General features: G+C 45.0%; 3 protein-coding genes across 3 annotated transcripts; 1 reads left to right on the top strand and 2 right to left on the bottom strand.

The window, feature by feature from the left end:
* Positions 1 to 16098: 16098 nt before the first annotated feature.
* On the top strand, positions 16099 to 16931 carry PtA15_4A30 (uncharacterized protein; the record flags this gene model as incomplete). Its single annotated transcript, XM_053168181.1, has 3 exons — positions 16099 to 16134; positions 16287 to 16545; positions 16606 to 16931. The coding sequence occupies 3 exons, from the start codon at positions 16099 to 16101 to the stop codon at positions 16929 to 16931; spliced, it is 621 nt and encodes a 206-aa protein (XP_053019137.1).
* Positions 16932 to 18012: 1081 nt separating this feature from the next.
* Positions 18013 to 19726, bottom strand: PtA15_4A29 (uncharacterized protein; the record flags this gene model as incomplete). The annotated part of the gene is made up of 8 exons (XM_053168169.1): positions 18013 to 18048; positions 18190 to 18254; positions 18362 to 18495; positions 18578 to 18735; positions 18804 to 19140; positions 19241 to 19341; positions 19427 to 19550; positions 19668 to 19726. The coding sequence occupies 8 exons, from the start codon at positions 19724 to 19726 to the stop codon at positions 18013 to 18015; spliced, it is 1014 nt and encodes a 337-aa protein (XP_053019136.1).
* An 866-nt stretch (positions 19727 to 20592) lies between these two features.
* PtA15_4A28 (uncharacterized protein) lies at positions 20593 to 21949 on the bottom strand (the record flags this gene model as incomplete). The annotated part of the gene is made up of 6 exons (XM_053168158.1): positions 20593 to 20745; positions 20848 to 20869; positions 20947 to 21280; positions 21364 to 21438; positions 21514 to 21627; positions 21700 to 21949. 6 exons carry the CDS (start codon positions 21947 to 21949, stop codon positions 20593 to 20595), a joined length of 948 nt encoding a protein of 315 aa, XP_053019135.1.
* Between the last annotated feature and the right edge of the window lie 2716 nt (positions 21950 to 24665).

The raw sequence follows: 24665 nt of genomic DNA, 5'->3' as shown, positions 1-24665 counted from the left end.
TGGCAAGTGACATGATGCAGCTTTGGTTTCTGCTCCAGAGCTACTCCAGCGCTGCTCCAAGTCTGCTCTAACAGCACTTGTAAAGCTTGCAGGACTGCACCAGAGCACTCAATGTGGCACAGTCAGCTGATCCTAATTTTTTCCCAGGAACAGCTGATGCTCATCATAAGCTGAGCAGTAGGCATTGACTGAGCCTGGGCCAAAGCTGAGCATTGGCTGAGCCTGGGCCACAGCTGAGCATTGGATATTTCAAGCCTGAAACAAATCCAAGTGTCAGCTGGACCAAGAATATTCCAAATCTGAGCATCAGCGTATCTAACAATGGTCCAAAGCTGAGCATCATCTTGGAAAAGGCTTGTGCAGAGCTTAGGATCAGCTGGGACAATACTGTTCCAAAGATTAACACCAGCTGGGCCAAAAAATTTCAAAAGCTGAGCATTGGCTGAGCCAATGCTGGTACAAAGCTGAGCATTGGCTGAGCCAAGGCTGTTCCAAAGCTGAGTATCAGATTTTTTGAGACTATTCAAAAGATTAATATCACCTGAGCCAAGGCTGTTCCACAGCTGAACATCAGCTGAGCCAACGCTGGTCCACAGCTGAGCATCAGCTGAGCCAAGGCTGGTCCACAGCTGAGCATAAGCTGTTACAGGAATGGTCAGACTCAGAATCTGAGCATTGGCTGGGCCGAGATTTATCCAAAGCTGAAAATCAGCTGAGCCAATACTGGTCCAAAGCTGAGCATTGGCTGGGCCAATGATAGTCCTAATCTGAGTATAAGCTGAGCCATGACTGGAATAAAGCTGAAAATAAGCTGGGCCAGGACTGGTTCTGATCTGGGCAACAAAGCTGAGCATGAGCTGGGCACCAAAGCTGAGCATAAGCTGGGAGCTAAAGCTGAGTATCAGCTGACCAGAAATGGGGATCAGTGGTGCCCAGCAAAAACTGAGGATCTCCTGTGGAAATTCTTAAACTGGTTAGATGGTGGGTAGATGGTGGGTAGATGATGGGTAGATGGTGGGTAGATGGTGGGTAGCCCGCTGGAGCTGGCATGATGTCACTTGTCATCAAGTGACTATTTTTTTTTTCTGGTGCAACCCCTTTGGCCTAATCAAGCCATTCAAGACCTGGGTATGTGAAGGTTGGACAAGTAGGACTTGTTTTGTATAGATTTATCAGCAAGGGGGTGTGTTGAGATAGTGCATTAGCATTCCCTTATGCAGTATGCTTCTAATCTATACACCCACAACTTAGCCTATATTGTACATGTATATAGTCTAGTTGTTTCCCCTCACTGTGATCCTCACTGAATGATGATTATACTTTGACTCATTGTGCTAGGACTTTTGTCCTTGACATCTCGTCAAACTTCTCTTAGTCTCGTGTCACCCAAGTTACCCTCAACACCTTCAAATTCTTGGTCCCAACACAGCATGTGCTGTGGGTTTGTCTCTTGTTTTGTCTGTGGTTTTGATTCTTCTTCTCCCTTTCTTCTCTTTCAATTGGTGGTTGATTGTTTTGTGTATGCGTCTGCTTTGGTTTCTGCTTTTTGTCTTGTGTTTTTGTTTTCTTTTCTTTTCTCCCTGTTGTCTGTTGTGTTGTGCGCGCGCATGGCGCGCAAGGAGATGATGAAATGTATGTGACAGGTCGCCTCCCTGAGTCCAAGTTTGTCAAACTTGGAGGATGGGAGAGGCATGGCATTCTGATCCAAGAAATAAGGCCATCACATTTTCCAAATCATCATCAAGAGTCCCTTCCAAGAGTCCACCCTCTCCCATCAAGAATTCTTTTCCTAGATCCTTTCCCAACAAACCAAACCGCTGCCGAGGATCTGAACCCCGGCGAAACAACTCAAAACCACTTCCACAGCTATCAATTCGAATCCGTACAACTCTTTCTGGACCAATCCGTGAGGGCAGTCACCCCAACACCTTTTCCCCTCCCAGCGCTGCCATCAGCCTAGCACCAAGCGGAGCTCCATACCGCGCTTGTTTGGAAGCCACTCTTGCCGCGCCTACCACCATTAACGTTCCATCGCCGAGCGCCTTGACTGATCACAGTTTGTTCACCAACCCCAACACCACCTCAATGAACCAATCCAGTCAACAAGGCTCCTCTGGCGCCGGAGGAGATGTCAAATAAAGACCTGATCCAAGCAATCCTGGTCCTACAGCAGAACACGGCGAAGCAACTCCTTGCGGCGCAGGAAGCGGCACAAGCCGCACAGGCGCAAGCTCGAGCCAAATTGAAGGCGGTTCAGAGCCAAGCTCAAGCTGATGTGAAGGCCGCGCTGGACGCCTGGAGCAAGAGCGTTATTCCAAAAACTGAGTCTACTCCGGCCCCACAACTCGCTCCGGGCCGCATCGACCTTCAGTGATTCAAGATTTCGGACGGGCCATACTTCAAAGGCCCCTTTCAAGAGGTTGAAGCCTTCCTTCGCTGGATCCAAGCCCTGCAGATTTTTTTCGCGACAAAGTCGGTCACGCATGCGGACGATAAGCGCCTCATTGTGGGCGGACTCATCTCGGAAACAAACCTTCTCTCGTTCCACTCAAACAAATTCTCCAAATACAAAGGGAAGTCTTGGGAAGACTTCAAGGAAAAAATGTTTGAATTTGCCCTCCCCGTCGAGTGGAAGACGGCCCTCAAACGCAGCATTGCCCAACTGAAGATGGCTGAAACCAAAACCTTCCTGGAGTTCAGCACCCGTGCTTGGACACTGCAGAGCTTGGTCAATTTCGATAAACACTTGCTCAATGACTACGAGCTAGCCGAGGCGGTGACTTTTGGCCTCCCAGAGGTCCTTCAAGCAAAAATCAACGACCATCAAACCTTGCAATCGGCGAACTTCAAATATGGCGAGTTCGAAAACCGCACCAGTGGGTTCTACGCCAACCTACTTAAATCGTCCGCCTTACGACTACGACGCAATGCATCCACCACCACTGCCTCTAGCAGGATGGCGGACACGGTTTGGCGCCTCCACGCTTACTTGGACAGCGTCGGGCTGTGCCATTTCTGCAAGAAACACTGCGGGAGCGCCCCAAGAGCTTGCCCCAACCCCATGGACAAGAGTCGGGTGGACATACCGGCCTTGTTCGTCCCGCCCCCAAAACCGGCAGACTACACCCCCCCAGTGGCATGGACAGAAAAAAATAGCGGGCCTGCGAGGACGAATCCTACGACCGCCGGCCGCCCAATTGGTCGTCCCGCAGGTGTTGCAGGACTCAAGAACGAAGCGCCTGATTTGGACGAACTGTCTGCCTCTTGTCTGGCGCAAGTTGATGGACACTTAGATGACTTGGCTCATGGATTTGCAAACTGGCACTTGACTGCCGTCAAAGACGACATTCAAGCGGCAGCTATAGCGGGTGACCTGGATGCAATCGAAACGCTTGGTGTCTTGGCGGCCACACAAGACAAAAAATTTGTCCCTGAAGTCCCTCAGTTTGACGAGGCCTGCGGTGCCATCGCCAAGGGCGGGAGCGCCAATTCGGAGAATACAATCACTCCCACTGATTCAGAGGATACAATTGCCCCCACCAATCCTGGACTGGCAGATTCCCCAATCAACCTTGAAGTGGCCGTCATCGATGCCGTCAATAACCACAACTAAGATGCAGTTGTCCCTGCGGGATCCTTGTGGCATGAGAACGCCACCCCGCCGCCCATATCCATCATTCCCCAAAACCTTTCCCACCGCCCTCGTCATACAAGACCATCGGCATTGCCAACCCATCAGACCTCCGCAACTCAAGCGCCCTGCGACTAATCCGCTGCCCCCCCCCCTCCCTCCCAAGTGTCACCTTCAAGCTGGAGGGACCCTCCCCCTCTTTTTTTTATAGGGGGGGAGACTGTGAAGCCCCCGCGTACTGCAAGGTTTCACAAGGACAATCACAGGCACATTTCCCGCTCAACTATATCCTCCGGTCCTCGCACTTTGCCTAGCCGGCAGAGATCCCTGACTCATATCTCTCCCGGCTAGGTAAGCCATTCCCCAGTTTCCTTTAATTCTCCTTCCCTTCCTACTTCCCTTGTCCTCTTCCATTTCTGTATCCCTGGTTGTATGTACTCACAAGAGATCCCTGACTCATATCTCTCCCGGCTAGTGTTTTTTCCCCTTCTCCTGAGCAATACATAGCCCCGTAAACCAGAACTCCCCTCAAGGTTCACCATCTGCGCCCCACTCAAACGGACAGTGAAGGACTCCAAATTGGAGTCCTTAGAGCATCCTTACCGGTGCAGCTAGTTTGGCTCGCAGCTAAAATTAGAAATTAGCTTAGCTAAGTTAGCGCGGCCATTTCAACAACACCGGTCTCAGCTAAACCATTGAGCTATACTAGTAAGCTCGCCCAATCACACTCAACCGTACCAGTAGCAATCTTAGCTACTGCAAACCATGAACTGTGAACGCAAGCGACACCGCCTTCTTGATGACCTGTTTGGATCTGAAACTGAGGACAAAGAAGATGAAATCGACTTACTAGATGATTTTGATCTCAACAGTGAAGAAGAAGAAATTCCTAAGCCCAAAATCCGACGCCGCCCTAACAAAGACCGACAACATGCGGAGGGGAACGAAAAGCTGATGAAGGATTACCTTCTGGACGATTCGACATACTATGATTGTGATTTTGTGTGCCAATTCTGACTCAGAAAGGAACTCTTCCTGAAAATTGTCCAAGATGTCGGTTCAGTGTGCCCTTACTTTGTTCAAAAACCAGTATGTCCTTTATTTTTTCTTTATAATCTGTCTACACAGTATGCTGAAGAACCTTTGATCTTCTCTAGGACTGTACTGGTAAGGTTGGTTTGTCAAGCTATCAAAAAATCACCTCTGCACTTCAACAGCTGGCGTACGGATGTGCAATGGATGCGACAGACAAGTACCGTCGGCTCAGCGAAACAACCGCGCGCAGGTGCCTGATCGAGTTCACTAGCACAATCGACTGACTTTACAGCCGAGAATACCTTTGAAGGCCCAATCGTGAAGACCTGATTTGGCTCCTTGATGTCAATAACAATCGGGGCTTTCCTGGCTGTATTGGCAGCTTGGAATGCATGCACTGGGAGTGGAAAAACTGCCCAAGTGCAGTGGCTGGTGTGGAACTACTCAATGGGGAGAATAGAGCTTGGAAGGGAAATGGATAGAAACACGAGTACTAATGTAAGCTATGCAAGGGTGCTGATGAGGCTGCCTTCCTGACTAATGCTGAGGGGATGAGAGTAACACTAAGAAAAAGAAAGAAAAGGTGTGGCTGATTTCTACTTGATCTTAGGAGCTAGTACTATGAGCTGACTACTGACTACTGAGGGTGAGAGGGTTGGAGCAGTGATGGAAGAGGGGAAAGCAATGGCAATGGTTCAATAGCAATGGGTTCAGGAGCAACTGCAATGGTATCAATGAGCAATAGGTGATGAGTGATTTCTACTATAATTTCTGTATATAATCTCTGCATAAATCTTCCATTTGCTGGGGTACAAGTGAGGGGGGAAGGACAGTTCTTATAAGAAGGAAGGATGAGCACAGACAATGAGGAATTCTGGCTATGGGAATGAGGGTTGTACAAATGGGGAAAGGTGCTGGCTATGGGAATAAAAGATTGTACAAATGGGGAAAGTGATGTGAACATAGTAACAACTTGTAATGATGAGCACTACTGAAAGGGGTAAGCACAGATTCAATGATATAATATCTACAATAGGTATAGTACATAATGAGTAATGTGTGTAAAGGGTTTAGTATGTGAGAATATATATGTAAAAGGAATGTAATGTAATGATTCAAGTAAGTTACTAATGAAATGAGTATTGTAACTAATGAAGACTGTAGGTTTTCTGTAAGTCTTATATCCTCTATAACTACTGAACCATTGAAGATAAGGGGGTACTATGTATGAGTGACTATATGTGAACTTTGATGTAGAACCTGAATATGTAATAATAATGAGGTATTTGTGAAGGGTGAAGGGGAGATGGGCAATGTAATGATGAATATATGTAAAAGGAAGCAATAAAATACTACTTATGGTTTTGGAATGGAGCACCACACTGGTCAGTATAAAGGAAAAGCTAAGAAACCAACCGTTGTTTTAGAAGCTGTGGCCAATCAACGGCTAGGGATATGGCATACTTTCTTCGGTACCGCTGGGGCGCTCAACGATCTTAACGTGCTTGATCAATCACCTCTCTTCAACAATCAAATTGCAGGGACTGGTTGGGATGTCAAATTTGAAGTTTGCAGCCGAAATTACAAACACACTTATTACCTCACTGACGGCATCTACCCGGACTGGTCAACACTTGTCAAAGCAAGAGGGATTGTTCAAGATCCTCCCTCCCAGCACTTCAAAACACTCCAAGAGGCATTCCGAAAAGATATCAAACAAGCGTTTGGCGTCTTACAAGCCCGCTGGGCTATCATTACTATACCGTCTTGCATATGGAATCCTCAAATAATTATGTCAATTATGAGGACTTGTATCATCCTCCACAACATTATTGTGGAGGACCATGAGCGCGATTCGACTGATACATACAAATTACCTGCCTTGGTCACTCTGGTTCCACCGCAAGCAAACCCTTACACATTCAGAGAACAGCAGATTCTAACGGTGGAACTCAGATCAGGCTTGCAACATCAAAGACTTACGAACGATCTGATTGATTGTGACCTCGCGCCCTGCGGACTCACAGATCGTGACTCCGCGCTCTACGAGTTCATAGGAACAATCACAAGGAAGTCACGGAACCACGCCCGGCAGGACTCTTAGGCCTCAACTCCCCGCGCCCTCCTAGCTCAGTAGGGAAGTACTGACCACTTCCTCTGAGCTAGGTGAGCACTCAACCATTCTCTCCCCTCTTCCCCTTTCTCATATCAGTTGTATGTAGAGGGAAGTACTGACCACTTCCTCTGAGCTAGTCTTTTGCAATAAAGAAACAGTGGTTCTAGAAACTCCCTCCAAGACTCCCCGAGAGTCTTGTCCCTGAGCCTGTCCCTGACACCTGAACGCCTGACCCTGAAGCCTGAGCCCTGTCCTGAAGTGAGAGTCTATCTGAGACTCTTACATTGATCTCAACTGGGCCCGTTATGGAGCAAGGAACAGGGATTGAGATGAATAATTCTGATGATTTTTCTTCTACATATTCAGAAAAATGAAATAAGAAATACAATATAACTAAGATTTCTTCTACGCTTTCAATCTTGTTTGCAATTGAGTCCAAGAGACATAAAGACCAACCGGAAAGAAATTTTTATTTTTGTTTATTTCTTTTTCAAGAAAACAGATGCGTGTTTTTCCGTGTGAAAAAGATTTCTTGAGAGAGAACATTTTGAGAGAATCACAAGGTCTTCTTGAAAGTTTATTTCTTTGTGGAAAAAAAGAAGATATACAATTTTTGAGGGAGTCACAGGAGTTGCAGAGGATATCAATATCAGCATGAGAGTTTTAAAGATAACCAAGTGTTGGATCAATATCAACATCAATGTGGCCCTCTACATCCGAGTTGTTTGAGTTGGAGGCCTCTTCTTCATCAGACTCCTCCTGTTGATCAGTAGACGCCTTGTTTTGACCACTCCCCAAGGATTCAGAGCACTTGTTTGCCAAAGATCCCAACCGCTCGTTTTCCTTAGCCTTTTGGGCTGCTAATTTTTTTCTTGCCTCAAGTTGATTGCGCATGTCCTGCAAAATCATCTCCTTTTGGAGTCGCAGGAATTCTTGGGAGGCCTCGTCCGGTAAGTTTTTGATGTCCTTGGACATTATCTCCATGTTTGTCTGGCTGACTTCAGCTTTCGCAACCGCTTGACGAATTTTGTTCGTTTTTTTCATTGCAAGTGTTCAGTCATGGTAGTTGCTTGAGCGGTTCGATAATATCTTAATTTTTTTTGCATTATAATGATCTTGCTTCATGGCTCGTTTGGTAGCATGAACACCTGGAGGACGCTTCCAAGAACCTTTGGAGACCATTTGGGATGCTGACGGTGATTGAGACGTGATTGGCAAAGTGTTGGCTGGAGTTCCGGGTGTAAATGGATTTGGAGCCAAGATTGTTGCACCCAAATCTTGAGGGTTCCGATTTTTGAAGAGGTTTATCCACTTCGGCGAGTCCTTGATAACCAACCAAGCTCGCTCAAAAGAGAATTGTTTGCCTTCTTGTTCATAGTAAGTCTTCTTGGCATCAGGAAGGAGATCCGTTAAGACAGAGCCGGGCGGTCAGTTTTTTTCAAGCTTGTAATATATTGCAGAGAATTTTAATGAATATTTCTGAATGTGTTGGCCCCAACTGCATGCAAGGACACAAAAAATGTCAGACAACAATTGGAAAAACAAAAAGAAAAATCACAAACTGGTTCTTGCAGTGGTTCCAATCTCTTTCAACAGCACCATAGGCATTGAAATCCTTGGCAATACGCTTCCAAAAATTGTCTTTCTTTTGGCCAGGGGATTGGATGGTGTCCTCCAAGATTTTGATCCAGCTCTTTGCAAGCTGTTCATCATCTGGGGGGAGCCAGTTTGGGCATTGTTCTGATGGGATGGTATGGCGGTATTGATGGGACGATGTGGGGGTATCAATTGGATGGAAGCCAAGGTGTGCGTAGCTATTGTGGATTTAGCTAAGAATTTAGGTCGTGACTAACCGTCACTAGATTTAGTGACGGTTAGCTGAAATTGGAGCTTCCCACTAATTTAGTTTGGGCTTAGCTACGCCCAGTGAGGTTGAGATCTGCGGCTAAACTAGCTACCTGCGAGCTAAACTACACTACAAACATTATGTACTTTACATGCATGTATAGCAGTTCAAAGTCATGGTATAGCGGTTTGACATATAGTGGTTGCATTTTTTTAAAAGTAATGCAGATTGTATTGTTGAATTGAAAAAGCAATTGAATTTGTATAGTTTCAAATTTACATCTTCATGTCAAAATGCATCTTTGAAAATGGCCCATTAGCAGCATTTTCCCTCATCATCTGGAATAGAAGTAGTTTAGAGCATGCACAGTGGCAAAAATGGACCTTTACTATACAGATATTGGTATTGTATAGTTATTGTATTTTTTTTTGGTCCAATAACAGTACTGTTCTTTCCATTTTCCATAATGAATTTTTAACAGTGGTGGGTAGTTACGATATGCTACAATAACCGCCGTTATCTGCGTAGCGTAACACTTGCCGTTACTGCGCTCAGGCGTGAGCGCCAATAGTAACGACCAGTTGTAACCCCGGGCATGTATTGTAATGGGCCTGATTTTTTTGGTGTGTTACTCACGTAACTAGTAGTGTAACGCGTTAACCACCAGTTAATGTGGCAAATGGCCCCCTCTGGATCATATTCAGTCCAATATCTGCCCCTTCGTGCGGGCAGATATCGTAACAGATGTCAAATTGCAAACATCCTGGGTGTGTGATATCGTAACGCACTTCCGTTATGGTTAACGGTAACGGTAACAAGAGAAAAACCGTTACAATATTGGTACATTACCGATAACCGTACCGTAACTACCCACCATTGTTTTTAATACTATATCCAATTACATGAGGATTTTTTTTCTTTGAAAATACTATATCCAAATGAAGGAAGAAATCAAAAAAAAAATCTCAATACTATACTGGCTAGATGTGGCCAGTACCACTACTCAGTAGGGATGAAAATCTATCTATTTCTTGGGCTTGGGGATCAGAGCACCCAAAGCCTTTCCGGCCTCAGCAAAGTCCCCTGAGAGGGAAAAATCCTCACAAAGCCACATAAGGCTGCTAAAGGATTTTGAAGTGGTTGAAAGGAACAGACGGCCACGTCTGGAGCCACACACGTCTTCAGCCGCAGAGAACAATCTCTCAACAGAACAAGACCTACCTGTTGTTCCTAAAGAAGCCCTTCCTATTGCTGCAAGGACCAGGTAGGTGGCATGGTTTTTCTGTACAATCATCAGGAGCCCACATGTCATTGCCTTATGTTTACACCTGTTTAAGTGCGTTATCGTGGCAACCAGGGGCAAAAAATGCTACTATACCTGTATTTTTTGTTACAGAGAAAAATCACAAAATACTATACAGACCAATTTCAGCAATAGCCAATACTAGTACAGTTATTAGTATAAGGTGGTACAACCAGACCTATACAATAACAGAAAGGCCTGGTTATAGTAGAGTATAGTATAGGCCCATTGTTGACAGTGGGGTGGACAAGTTCCACAACTGTGAATCAAATGGTGCCCAAATGTTCTCCATTGAATAATCTTCCATGATAAATACTCTTCTCACTGATTTTGGCATTACACTCTGGTGCAAAACAGCAAAAACAGGGGAAAATCTTGCTATTTAGGCTGGGAGAATGCACATTGGTATGGAAAAATGGTGCAAATGTAAATTGAATGGTGCCCAATTATTCTCCATTGAATAATCTTGCATAATAAATACTCTTCTCACTGATTGTGGCATTGCACACTGGTTCAAAACAGCAAAAACAGGTGAAAATCCTGCTATTTAGGCTGCAAGCATGCACATTGGAGTGGAAAAATGCCGCAAATGTAAATGGAATGATGCACAAATGTTCTCCATTGAATATTATCTCACAATCAACACTCTCCTGACTGATTGTGGCATTACACACTGGTGCAAAACAGCAAAAACAGGTGAAAATCCCGCTATTTAGGCTGCAAGCATGCACATTGGGGTGGAAAGATGCCGCAAATGTAAATTGAATGGTCCCCAATTGTTCTTTATTGAATATTCTCTCATAAAGAGCACTCTCCTTACTGATTGTGGCATTACACACTGATGCAAACCAACTTATATTCCAGATAATGAGGCAAAATCCTGCTAATGGCAAATTTTCAAAGATGCATTGTGTGCTTAATGGGCTGTAAATTCTGATCAATACCAAGTCAAATTCATTTTCAATTCAATAATTTTCATTTGTGGTACTCAAAAAAACGCAACCGCTATATGTCAAACCGCTATACCATGACATTGAACCGCTATACATGCATGTAAAGTACATAATGTTTGTAGCTACAAACATTATGTGCTTTACATGCATGTATAGCGGTTCAATGTCATGGCAATGTCATGGTATAGCAGTTTGACATATAGCGGTTGCGTTTTTTTTTTTTTGAGTACTACAAATGAAAATTACTGAATTGAAAAGGAATTTGACTTGGTATTGTTCAAAATTTACAGCTCATTAAGCACACAATGCATCTTTGAAAATTTGCCATTAGCAGGATTTTGCCTCATTATCTGGAATATAAGTTGGTTTGCATCAGTGTGACATGCCACAATCAGTGAGGAGAGTTTTTTTGTAAGAGTCTGCTGGGACTCTTCACTGAGCAGACTGTGAATAGGCCAAAGCCTAAAGCAAAGGTTCTAGAAACCGCTTATGTTTTCAATTACTAGGTAGCTCAGGAGAGAGGAATCAGCTCTTTCTCCATGTACAAGGGTTAATAATAAGAGAGGATAGAGAAAGATGACATAAGAGCTTACCTAGCTCAGGAGAGAGAAATCAGCTCTCTCTGCTGAGCTAGGTGGGACACGGAGAAGTGAGCACTATGTAGTCGTCCTTGTGGCTGATGTAATTCAAGTTCTGACAGTTGTGTGAACCACAGTGTCTGGGGCTTCACAGTTTTTTATGAGATAATATTCAATGGAGTACAATTGGGGACCATTCAGTTTACATTTGCGGCATCTTTCCACCCCACATTAATGTGCATTCTTGCAGCCTAAATAGCAGGATTTTCACCTGCTTTTGTTATTTTGCACCAGTGTGTAATGCCACAATCAGTGAGAGGAGTACTTATAAGATTATTCAATGGAGAATATTTGGGCACCACTTGATTTACATTTGCACCATTTTTCCACACCAATGTGCATTCTCCCAGCCTAAATAGCAGGATTTTCACCTGTTTTTGCTGTTTTGAACCAGTGTGTAATGCCACAATCAATGAGAAGAGTATTTCTTGGAAGATTATTCAATGAAGAACATTTGGGCACAATTTGATTTGTAGTTGCGGAACTTGTCCACCCCAATGTGCATGCTCTAAGCTACTTCTATTCCAGATGATGAGGGAAACTGCTGCAAATGGGCCATTTTCAAAGATGCATTTTGACATGAAGATGTAAATTTGAAACTATACAAATTTGATTGCTTCTTCAATTCAGCAATAGAATCTGCATCACTTGAAAAAAAATGCAATCGCTATACCATGACTTTGAACTGCTATACATGCATGCAAAGTACATAATGTTTGTAGTGCTAGTCACCGGTAAGGATGCTCTTACATGTAGATTCTAGTTCTATCCGGGCTAAGGGCCTGTACCATAGGAAATTTGTTTTCTGCCCGCGCAAAAAACAAGTTCCTTTTTTTCGATATTGTGTTGTTCGGAACCGGAAAACAGCCTGTTGATAAACGCGTACCACAGACTCCCTCTCTTGACCTGATCAAACATCCAGACAAACTCGTCCACCCATCAAGACACCAACAGCCACCCAATCCCATCAAGGCACCACACAAATCACCCCGGCCATCCAGCACTTCTGAAACAATGATCAATAACCAGATTGTTGCCGCCCTGGCTGCTGCCGGAGCAGCAATTATGGAAATGGATCGCATCTTGATTACACTAGCCGCCGCCGGAGTAGCTTGCAAGTATCTTGGGAGTCTGTGGAATACCTACAAGGCGTATTATGGCGATGGAGGGCAAGCTCGATACACTCGATTCCTACTGGATGAGGTCAGGCCCGAGCTCTTCCGCGAAATCACCAGGATGGAACGCACAACCTTCGACAATCTAGTGGCAGAATTGACGATGAATGGCCTCCTGAAGAACGGCCGATCAGTCTCTGTTGAAGAACAGGTCCTAATTTTCTTGGATATCGTGTGTCACAATAACAACATGCGCCAGACAGCGGTCAAGTTCCGCCGTGGCTTGTTTACAATTACTCGGTGAGCAGTTGCTTACTTTGCAAAATAATTGATTGTTTCTATTCATTAACAATGTGTGCCGTTTGATCAGGTACTTTGGAATTGTTCTCGAATCACTCGTCGCTATATATCCGAACTATGTGAAATTTGACATGGAGATGTGTCAACAACCTGAGGCGATTTCAGAAAACCCCAAGTATAAAGCTTTCAAGAATGCTCTAGGCGCTCTCGACGGGGTATTTGTACCTGCGACTGTACCAGCTGAGATTCAGAGCCCATGGCGAAACCGGAAACATTTCGTGGCCCAGAACGTACTTGCAGCGGTTAACTTCAACTTCGAATTTGTTTATGTCTTGGCTGGATGGGAAGGAAGTGCTCATGATACGCGAGTCTTCAACGATGCCACATCCAAAGGTCTCAAGATCCCTCAAAAGAACTACTTCCTCGCCGATGCCGGATACGGCCTTCGACAAGGCTTAATGACACCATATCGAGGTGTCCGATACCATCTCAAAGAACAAGCACAATCTGGTCTGAAGCCGTCAAACAAACGAGAGCTGTACAACTTACAACACGCCTCGCTCCGCAACACCGTTGAACGTATCTTTGGATGTATCAAGAGGAAGTTTTCGATCCTCCAATCAGCACCCGAGCTTGATTTAAACAAACAAATCCGTTTGATCTATGCTCTCTGCATGCTTTGGAATTACATCCGAAGTCATGAGAGCATTGAAAACCTCTTTGATGATCCTGAGGAAGATGCCCAAGTATTTGCACGTACCCGAATGGACTCAGAACGGTTCGATGTTACCGAGGAGGATGCGATCATGAAGCAAAGGCGCGATCGCCTGGCAAAGAAGCTCTGGGAACAATATCAAGCCTATACAAGGCAAAAATAGTTTTTTTTTCTTATGTCACCTATCATGTCATACTATAAAAAAACAAGCATAGGTTCCAAAGAGAAATTTTGAAGAACATAAATAGTGCTTGTTAAAACTATTGAAATCACTAAAAAAATAACTGTGAATTAAAAAAAAGTCTGTCAGCAACGAAGATGAAAGAGATGGAATATAGTATTTAGCTTTTAGACTCACATGTGTTAGATCATGCTTTCTGGTTTGCCTTTGATACATGCTTCTCGAGCCAAGCTTGGCAAACTTCGAAGTTGGAAGTACGATTAAGGGTTATGAAAGTTGAGGCCTTATCTTCGTGTTCGAGCACAGAAACATATTCAACGTACAAGTCGACCGGGACAATACCAAAGAACTTCTTGGAGCAAAGGTCGAGGGCCACCTCTTTGACCGATTGGTTTGGTCGGACTGGGTGGGTCGGGGTCGCAATTGAATGTTCTTCATCTTTTGGGTTGTTTGATATCGCTGAGGCAATCTGTGTGAATGATTCCATGAGACCTTTTGAGTTCTCCGAGACGGCCTGGATTGCACCGTTGATGCTGTCCATTTCAGACTTGATGAGCATGTTCTTGGATTCTCGCACACGTTTGGGTTTCGCATTTGAGGTGGTGGTTTTGAGAGACAATGGGGGGTTCACTTCCACATCACTATCGTCTTCGTCATTGTCTTCCATTGCCATTTTTCTCTTGACTGCCGGCGTGAGTTTGATTGCATCGGTTGTCACCGGAGGGAGCAGATTACCCACATCTTTGCCAACGGCGGCCGTTCCATCAAAGACACTGAGCGCAAGATCGTACAGGGGAAACGACTTGCCCTTCAGTTTGGAAAATTCTCTTCGAGGGTGTGTTTCAAGCAGCTCGGCCCAAACTTTTTCGTCGGCAGTCACCGTTTGAAGCTCCTCATCCCACCCGAATCCGCTTTGGTCTCGAAGAAACTTGAAGTCAAGGAAAAGTTTTCGGAGGGCATTCTTTTGGTTCCTGCATTGATCACCGGTAAGATTCGTTCCAAGCTTTTCGTTCAGTTTTTTCACAACCACTGGCCAAGCTTCCTTCTTCAAACCGCCATTATCGGTTTGTTTTCCAGCAGCATATTGTGTTGCTATAAGCTCCAGCAGGGCCGACCGTTCGTTGTTTGTCCAGATGTGGGGTGGTGATTTGGATTCAACATCGTCATCGTTGTCGTTTTGGTCGTCCTTGGTTTTTTTTTTAGGTTTCTTGGGAGCAGCTTTTGTTGGCGGTGGTGGCTTTGTTGCAGGCGTGCTGGATGGTGCGGTGGGTGGTGGGGTGTCCATGAGGACTGCAGGATCGATATTTTGCATTTCCATGAGCTGACCGCCAGTGATGGGCAATGATGAGCGGCGCGACCGGAAATCGGGTGAAGAAACAGGGTCAGGCCTGTTTCTGGAAATCGATCGTTTTGAAAGAAAAACGACATTTGGTTCTCCTCAAAAACATGTGTTGTGGTACATGTTTTTTGGTCAAAACTGTTTTTTTTTTGGTGAAAACTGTTTTTCACAAAGAAACTTGTTTTCCGGGCGGAAAACAGTTTTCTGGACCGCTATGGTACAGGCCCTAAGGTTTCTGAACAGCCAGTTTTTTTTTTTTGGCCCCTACATTACGAACCCAATGCTAAGTACATGCCATAAACCCATAATTATGGGTTTATAACCTGTAACTCCATGACTAAGGATCTCATAAACCCATAGCCATGGGGTCCGAGCCTGTCCGAGCACTCATCAGCCCATAGCTACAGAGTCCGAGTGCCCTCTTCACCTCTCAGCACCCTTCACACAATTTAGATCCACAAGCGGCCGTCGCCGACTGCTTCTCTTCGAGACTCAAGACCATCCAAGAGGTTGTTCATTCAGAAAATCAGTGTCATCAGATCCTGCCAAATTAGGCTGAATCTCCTGTTTTTTTTTCCTCCCAGATCCCAAAATTCCCAACCGGGGACCCCCGGGGTTTAATCTGTACAGTAATATGCCCCTCGCAACTGTATGTATTTATATGCGGTGGGCCGTCGTATAAACAGTTAAGCCAAAACCTGCCAAAACTGCCCCGGCGCCAATGACATCTTCCCTCGCTCGTAGTATCCCTCCGGAAGCATTAAATAACCGGTCCAAAAAATCAAGCATGACGTCATCCAGCCAGACTCATGTATGAGCTTTGAGCCCCGGAGTAGTTGACCATCGGCAAACCCATCTTCGAGCATCTTCCTCTATCGCCGTCGCGCACGTATTTTCCGATCTCTGATACGAATCCCTCAGTGACTATGCCGTCTTACAAGCTCACCTACTTTGACGTCAAGGTCCGTGACGAATAATTTCATGAAGCGTATCCCATTTATGACTCATGCCCATCGGGGACATGCCCAATCTAGTCTTGCGTCCACATTCCAAAGTTATCTGTTCATTGTTTGTTAACAAAGATGCTTCTTCCATCTCTGTATCATTCCTTCAGGCAAGCAGAGGAGAAAGTATTAGACTCGCTTTCCACTCCGGTGGAATTCCGTTCACCGACGAGCGGTTGACGATGGAGCAATTTGGCGAGCGCAAGGAGTCCTGCCCGTTCGGTCAAGTACCCATCCTTACAGTTGATGACAAGACTGTGATCCCCCAAGAAGGGGCAATCTTGCGCTACATCGGCCGAATGACTGGTGCTTATTCTGACGACAAAGAGAAAGCCTTAAAGCAAGATGTGATGATAGAGTTTGGCGATGGTATGTCAAATCTCCGGTATCGCTTACAAAATCCTTATTGACGCATTCAATCGTACGCAGACCTTTACTCTGCCGCTAGCGTCTTTTTCGCAATGGACCACGCGGGCAAAGAGATGTTGAAGAAAAACAGCATTGACAAGCGGATCCCAAAGATGTTCGGTTATCTTGACAAGCATCTCTCCAACCAAGGAACGACCTACAGCGCTGGAAACGATTTGAGCGTCGCGGATTTCAAACTCTATGCGGCCCTCACCCTCTTCAAATCGGGTATGCTCCAAGGCTTGTCCACCGATATTGTCGACAACTACACCCACGTTGCGAAACTCTACCAGGCGATCGAGAAGCATGAAAAGATCGCTAGCTGGAAGAAAAGTCAAGCCAACTAGGCTCTTCAGATCTATCTTAAAAAGTGTTTAACGAGATTCTAAGGATATTCACCAACTTATCCCCCGAAGAACAAAATTACAATTTGTATGCTGCTGCAGACGGAAATCATCAAGGCAGCACTCCGTGTAATTTCAGTGGAGGTCTCAATCGACTTCTGTAGCGTAAGCACATTGGTGTTTCACGGCGGCATTTCGAGCAAGAGATCGCGCGCACTGCGTGCGTTAACGTAGAGAGTGTCCCAGAATTCGAATGAAAACAAAATTGAAAGATTGCAACATCCTGGTCTTGACTCTGCATGACCTGTTCCTCTCCTTTAACAAAGCCCCTCGCGACTAAGCTTTGGGCCCCATGGCTTGCCGACTTACGCCTTCAGCCTATTCTTGGCCTGAACCTGGAGCAGTTTTGAGCAGTTCTCCAGAAAAAATTTGTACCCCACACGCCTACATCTCTTCCTGCTGACCTGATTTGTTTAAACACCCATCCTATCCCTTTCGAATTTTTTGGGGCTGTCCTTCCACCGAGAGTTTCTGTCTTGTTCTGGTCGTCAGTTGGATGTCATCTGAGCTTGGGAGCCCAAGATTAAGTCAGGTTGAAGTCACGATGACCGCAAGAAGTGTGGCTGTCTGGTGGTAAACCTCCCGATGTTGGGGTGAGGTGCATGGACACAGTTAGCAAATCAAAACTTGTCCATCAACATTTACACACATATCTCGGATGCGGCGCGAGTCCCTCAGAGTTCGGACGGGCCATACAGACGTGTCCTGGGGGGGGGGGGGGGGGGGGGGGGGGGGTTGGCACAAGTTGGGCCAGCGCCTCTCCTAGAGCAAATTTGATCCTTAGACAGGAAAAATAAATATCAAACGATAAAAAATTTAATGCTCTATTCTGGAACGTTCATTCCAACAACCATGTTTTACAATTGGTTTTGTACTGTTTACAAATGGCTTGGACGAAAGGAAGCTTGAAGAAGAGAGAGAATAAAATGGTGAAGGCATTTACCGCAAATCGTTCATAGTACTATAACAAGTGTAACCAATCAGGAACGATGTAGTTTCGACTGTGACGGGTTCTTCATGACAACTAGGCCGGTGTGATTTGGGATGCCGTTTTTAATGCCTGAATGGAGAAAACGACCAAACAGAAGTTGGAAAGTAATAACAGACCAGATCATGATGGCTTAAGTTTCTCAGCAAGGCCATTATTGATTTGATTTGAAAGAAGATAGGATCATCGACTGAAAAGGACGAGATTACTGACTTTCTTGGTTGCGACATATATTCTTTCTTTCGCCAGAAATAAGAATGCCGCAGTCAACACGGACTCTACAAATGTATATAAGTTGGAGTCAGGCCCGAAAATAATTTATCGCCAGATAACAAGAAATCTAGTTTGACCCATGAGCGAGATTGAATGTCAAGGAATTGCTAACGTGTCAGTTTGGGTGCTATTCCTCTATAGAGACCTTTAATGCCGTCTTTAGCCACAATCTTACGTAGCCCGTCAAATGTATCGCGGTATTCTTTTCCTTCTGCTTGGCCACTTTGCATTCTCGACTTGACTGTTCTACAAATTGGGAGATTCTCCATAGATCAATTTATTCCCTTTTTTCAGTTTAAAAGAGTTTGTCCTCACAGGAGCTACTTACAGGTAGGGATAGGTTGAGCCAGTGGCAAACAATTTTGAAATGGCTCCTAGAATGAAGTAGTCGGCGTCTTTAAGGACGTGGGCCGTTGCATTACTTGCACCGCTTGGACTAAATCGTTTGCGTCGAGCGATGAGGATATTTTTCATTTGTTCAAATAGCTAGCAGGGACAGATCGATATTAGTGGATGGGACTAGACTCGGGCGGGGGGATTCAGGGATGACAAACAGTATATTGCAGGATTGGATTGATGACTAGAATCAAAGCTGGTCCGAGTCCTCTAAATAAAGCCATAGCCCCGTCAGTCCTGAGAATGTGCAGTACAGTTTGTAAGAATCCCATGCGTTTGGAGCGAGCGGTTGAAGGTAAGCCTGGGTTTGAGCGAACGACTCTGACTGTTTGCCGAGTGTTGACGACCCAAATCGGATTTGTTAGGACTGCAGTCATGGTGCCTGCTATGGCACCAGCCAGCATGGATTCGATTGTCGATAAGGATCGCTTTGTTTGGTTAGAAGATCGCAACAGCAACACTGCTCGGGATTCTTCGAAGAACAGATAGTAAATTCTAGATTTTAAGAACAAAGGAGAGCCCTTTTGAGGTGAGAATCGAATTTATCTAAATCTTCTCAAAAGGAGAAACAAAAACGTTACAGATAATGGCTAACCCATTCGTGACAGCAATACCAATTAAGGAAGAACCTAGACCGTCATAGAGAGACCGAAACCCTTCCCTTTTGATGAGATGTAGCGCCGCCTCCAAAGAGCTCTATGTAGACAGAAAGATAATCAAGCACGTCAATCAGAAAGTCGCAACCGAACAAAACCTGGTACCATCATAATTGGAGACTGACCTCCCCTGGATGTCTTCGAGCTTCGACTTGAGCTCGAGTTGAGATACTGATAAGGGGATCTGGGTTGCCGACAGAAGAATTATTGTTTGAGGAAAATGGGGGCACGAGCGAATCAAATGGTTCACTAAAGTAAAATTACGAACAGGTTATGGCCCTGTAAGAAACAGAAAACGTGATGGATGGTCAACAGGGTTCAGTTCTACCGCACATGGAGATTAAGTTTCCGACGAATCTTACATACATGGCACATATCCCGCCTAAGGCACCACTAGAGGCATGGACGAGTGAATCGGAAGGCATTATTATCGGCAATTGATAGCTGCGTTAAGGATCGATCGACCAAATCGCTAATTCGGCTGGCGGTGAAACTTCCGAGGGTTCGTCCGGATGGCTGGTCAATGGTAGGGAGGCACGACTCTTGCCAACCGGGGTGACCGTGCGAGGGTGGGGAGAGACCATTGACGTCATTTCATAATTCAACTTGGCAAATTTCACAGGAATTCACTCTTCCAGTTTCACCCACAGCGGCATGTCACAAGTTGAAGCATTCGGCAGCAACTTGAAGTTGGACCCATCGCTAAAATATGTACGCAGAATACTTTTTAGCTCAAGCATGCCGAAATTCACATGCATGATTGAACTGAGCGTTAACCTCTGATCAATCTAAATATGTACTTGGAGGACTTCCCTTCCCTTCTGTTCTGTAGCCCCCTACAGAGTCAATCAAAAGTTCTTCCACTAATTTGGTCATTTGCCTATTTTTAGCAGGAAAGTAAGTGGAAAAATGGCATCTATTTGCGTGGAGCTGATCAAGTTCTAAGGTAAACAATCAAGCTGCTGGTATTTAGTATACATATATCCGACAGATTAAAAAAGAGAAGAAATATTTGAGACCATTTTTGCTTGCGTAATGATCAGGAGTTGTAAACATGATGTCAAGTGAAACGCAATCTGTAGAGTGAAATGTTTTGCATGTCATGAAAACACAATTTTATGCTTGCTTACTGGATCATGGCGCAACACAACAAAGGGGTCCTGAATAGGGAATTTTCCTCTACGATGGTACAGCTTGTATGGAGAAGCATAGGTTGAGGAGAAGTTCTCACCCATAGAAATTGGTAGCCTGCTTTATTCGGGGTCACTTCAAAAGACTTCGTGCTTTGATCTTAGATCCGAGTTACAGACCAGTAGAGTCGCTGGATACTCGTGCAGCCAGGGAAAAGCTGGACGAGATGGTCCTCCGGGGTGGTTTCGACAAGTTCAGAAACCACTTTGACTTTGTTCGGACCGAACACTGATTCCCACATCTCCTTCCAAGTCTTTGATGGTCAAGGTCAAATTACCGGTAAAGGCTTCATCAGCATGCTTTCTCCCTTATAAATGTATCCGCCGTTTCAGCGGGCCCAGTTCAAGATATTTACCTCAGGAGAGTGGACAAAAGTCCTACATCGTTCGAAATGAGACGTGGGTTATAAAGTTAATTTCCCATTGGTCGATTTCATAAACAAAACAAACTCAACTTGATGCAGCTTTGAAGTCCCTTTTTGATGCCTCCAACTTGCATACCAAAAATGGTACTTCCCACAGTATTGGAAAGTAACAACACACAGCGCTCGGCCAGCCGCTTTTGATCGGTCTCGTCGAAGAAATGGAAGAGTTGATTCAAGCTAATGAAGGTCACCTTCCCTTTCAAAGGATTAAGATCCTTCAGTGAATAAAGATTGATTGAAGCATCGGGTCCGACTTCAGCTGGAGTAGAAACATCCAAGACTTGCGGTTCAAGGATGTTTCCTATGAAGTTCGGTACCGGACGAGCGTTGTCTCGGAAGAGTTTATATCCAAGAACACTCCATTCTAAGCAATGTGAAAATTGTCTGGTGCTCAGTTTTGTCTGGGGAGGTATCTTCTCAAACAAATCCACATCATGATTTACGCACCGCTGTTCACGTCCACACCCAGAACATCGTCGCGGTTCCATCCATGATGAATAAGTTGTCTCAAATCATTTCCCACTGAGACAAATGTTTGGAACATGAGAACCCATTGAAAAAGTGTTTCAGTTAGCCAATAAACAGAAAAGTACTTACTACCTGCCCCGATGTCAAGGAAAATCTTCCGGGTGTTTGATTTTTCTTGGATAGAATTTACGACGTTTGGAAAAAATGAGTGTCGAGCGATCATTCCCTGCAAGAAATGAAAGCCTGTTTGCCTAGTATCAGTATAATGAACTTCCGAACCTCCCACATCCAAATTGGGAACTTGCTAGCACTTACACAGGACACAAGGAAAGGGGAACGTTTTGCAACCTTCGGCTCGGATATCAAGCAGATGAGCCTTCAACTCCTGAGGATCTCGGATTCCGGTGGCGGCTTGGTAAAATTCGAGCTGGTCTTTCATCCGTGGATCATCGAGTGGATAAGCTGCCTTGATTCCGACCGCTGAGGCCGGCATGTTTGACATCCCAGATCCAAATTGATCCATCGCGATGTGCGACGTCTCATGGGTTTTCTGGGGTTCCAACATTGCGTTATAGAATAGATTTGATCACTGGAGGCTTTAGTTACAGGTATCTCGATACCAATAGACGTATGTTGAATAGATGAAGGGTGTGGTTATTGAGTTGAGACACTCGGAAAGCGCCATTAAATAGAACACAGAAATCTACTTTTCAGCGTCTCTCCATCCTCGGGCGAAGCCTTGGATGGACTAATTTAGCCAGTTTGTAGAGAAATCGTGTTTGTAGCATTTGGAAGGACAGCGGTTAACGACTGCGATGATGGCACAAAGGCTGTACTCCCTTGGATTGTCATTTGAAAGGAAGTAAAATTTATCCATAATTTACTAACGCGGATAAGATACAAGATTGAAGTGACGGGGCCCATTGGAGGGACTCGTCCTACAGATGAGATACATATACATATAGTCGCCGGACTTGGAGAAGCCCGATTCGGGTGAAGTAAGCTAATTTACAAGGATAAATAGACAAGATGCGAGGCATCTACAGGACGGCCACGAACAGCTAGGCATGAGGCCGAGAGCGGCGAGAGAGGCACGCGTAGAGTTGGCCGAGAGCGGCGTACAATAAGAAAAGGGACCGAGGGCGGTCAGAGAAGCAGGCCGGAGCCGTTAACATACCCTAATTAGGATTCAGAGGCCGTTGCCTTACGTCGAAGCCGAGCTCACTGCAAAAGAAACTGGGTCAATTGACACATAATGGTAGGGAATAACGATTTGGACCCGGGTACGGTTGGCACCCGGGTACCGGGTAGGTTTTTTTCCCAAAGCAGGGACCAAGTACCGCACCCGGCACCGCCTGGCGGGTACCAGCGGTACTTGGGGCGGGTACCGGCGGTACTTTGTGCCTTTTTTCACATACTTGGCGTACGGGACTGGGGACACCAATTCCCCAAAGTCCAGCTTGCCAAGAGGTATGTCTCTTGGCGAGCTGGTCAAGTCCAGCTCGCCTAGATGAATACACACCTCTCGGCGGACTGGGCTTTGACCATCTCACCGAGAAGAACCCCCTCAGCGAGCTGGTGTAAAAATTCAGCTCGCTGTGGTAGACGGAAAAGTGAAAAATCAAAAGTTTTTTCGCATACATATATTTACTCACAATACGCCTCAAGATACCATCAAACAGACCTCAGAAATGGATTCTACGGCCAATTTTACCCCTAGTCACCACTGAAAGCATCACCTGAACCCCGCTGGATTGGAACCTACACTTCTTTGGACACTGGACACCCATCACACGTTCAACATACCCAGTCACCAGCCTGTCACCAGCCTCAATTCAAGGATCACAGCATTATGCTTATACAAATCACAGGATACAAACATACATCTCCCCATCAGACTGCAGTCATTACATATTATCAAGTACTCTTCTATTTCCATATTATGATGTCATCACACACTGACTCTGCAGCCTCAGACTTCATTTATGCACCCCCTGCATCCACCTGTCAACTCATGCAGTCTACTGTCACTTTACGCAGCCTTCATGTGGCCCTACTGCATTCTTATGACATCATTTATGTACCCCTGACACATTATGACATCATTTGTATCTACTCCCACCAGCTAAAATCCCTCACACTGTTGTCTAGATTAGTCAAAACCCTAACCCACAAGCCCTCTGGGGCTCCACTTTTGTCTATATAAGGAGCTCCCTCCTCCCCAGTTGTCAGCTCCTTAGTTCATTACTCACCAATCACAGTCACCCCAACATTTACAGTTCAGCCTTATATATATACTTAAACAACCTACATAACAACCCTTACATTAACAATAACAACAATTTATTCAGTGTCATCAACAAGCTCATCTTGAACCAACCAACCCTATCACTTCATTAAAACTTGCCAAGCTTACCTTGGTGGGTCTTGTTATCTGATAGTATAGAAGGGCAGAGTTTGCACCTCCATCATCCCCTTCTCCATTCAGCAAAAGGTTCTCAGGAACACTTTTGAGTCTTACAAGGGAGTCCCCAACGTGATAGGATAATCTTGTTTGATCAACAACGGATAATCAATTTCAACCATATAACCAGAAATACATCGTCTACGGATCTCAACTTCGAGCGGAAAAAGGAATCAAATTCATCAACAAATCTATCAAACTCAACGGCATATTCAGTTATTCTGTTGAACGACTAGTCGACTTTTAGGAACATCCAAAGGACCGATTACGAACCTCTGAAAAGAAAACTTAACCATCCGAACTGAAAAGAGTATCTCGAAGGAAGCAGCCAGTTATAAAACCTCAAGAAGGGCAAGAGTAAGACCTGAAGAATTTGGATAACTAGGATCCTGTTAGAAGAGAACTCCGGAATCGTTTGAAGAAAACAGCTGTTTATAAAACCTTAAGAAGGGCAAGTGTAAGACCTGAAGAATTTGGATAGGCAGAGACTGTTTGAAGAACAATCTCAGAACGGTAAAGTTATTTATATCAATTATTAAAAGAAAACCCCCAATTTGCCCTGGTAAAGAGACCAGAGACCAGATATTATTGTTTCTTTTTCAGAGCACAGTAACAGGTAGCAGCGGATATTCATATTACAAAACCAGGAATCAACACGAACCGGCATGAGTTTACCGTTCAGTCTACCAGATATGGAGAGCGGATTTTCTCCCTCCACCCCGTTTAAAAACAGAACATTGACAGGAACTTCGGGACTGAATTGGAATTCGGAATCTACAAATCCACCTCCACCACCTAGGAAAGACAAGGGAAAGGG

This window comes from Puccinia triticina, chromosome 4A (assembly GCF_026914185.1).
Source record: "Puccinia triticina chromosome 4A, complete sequence".
NCBI classification, from domain to species: domain Eukaryota; kingdom Fungi; phylum Basidiomycota; class Pucciniomycetes; order Pucciniales; family Pucciniaceae; genus Puccinia; species Puccinia triticina.
Note: the sequence above shows the minus strand (reverse complement) of the source record. Positions and strands in the feature narration are given on the sequence as shown.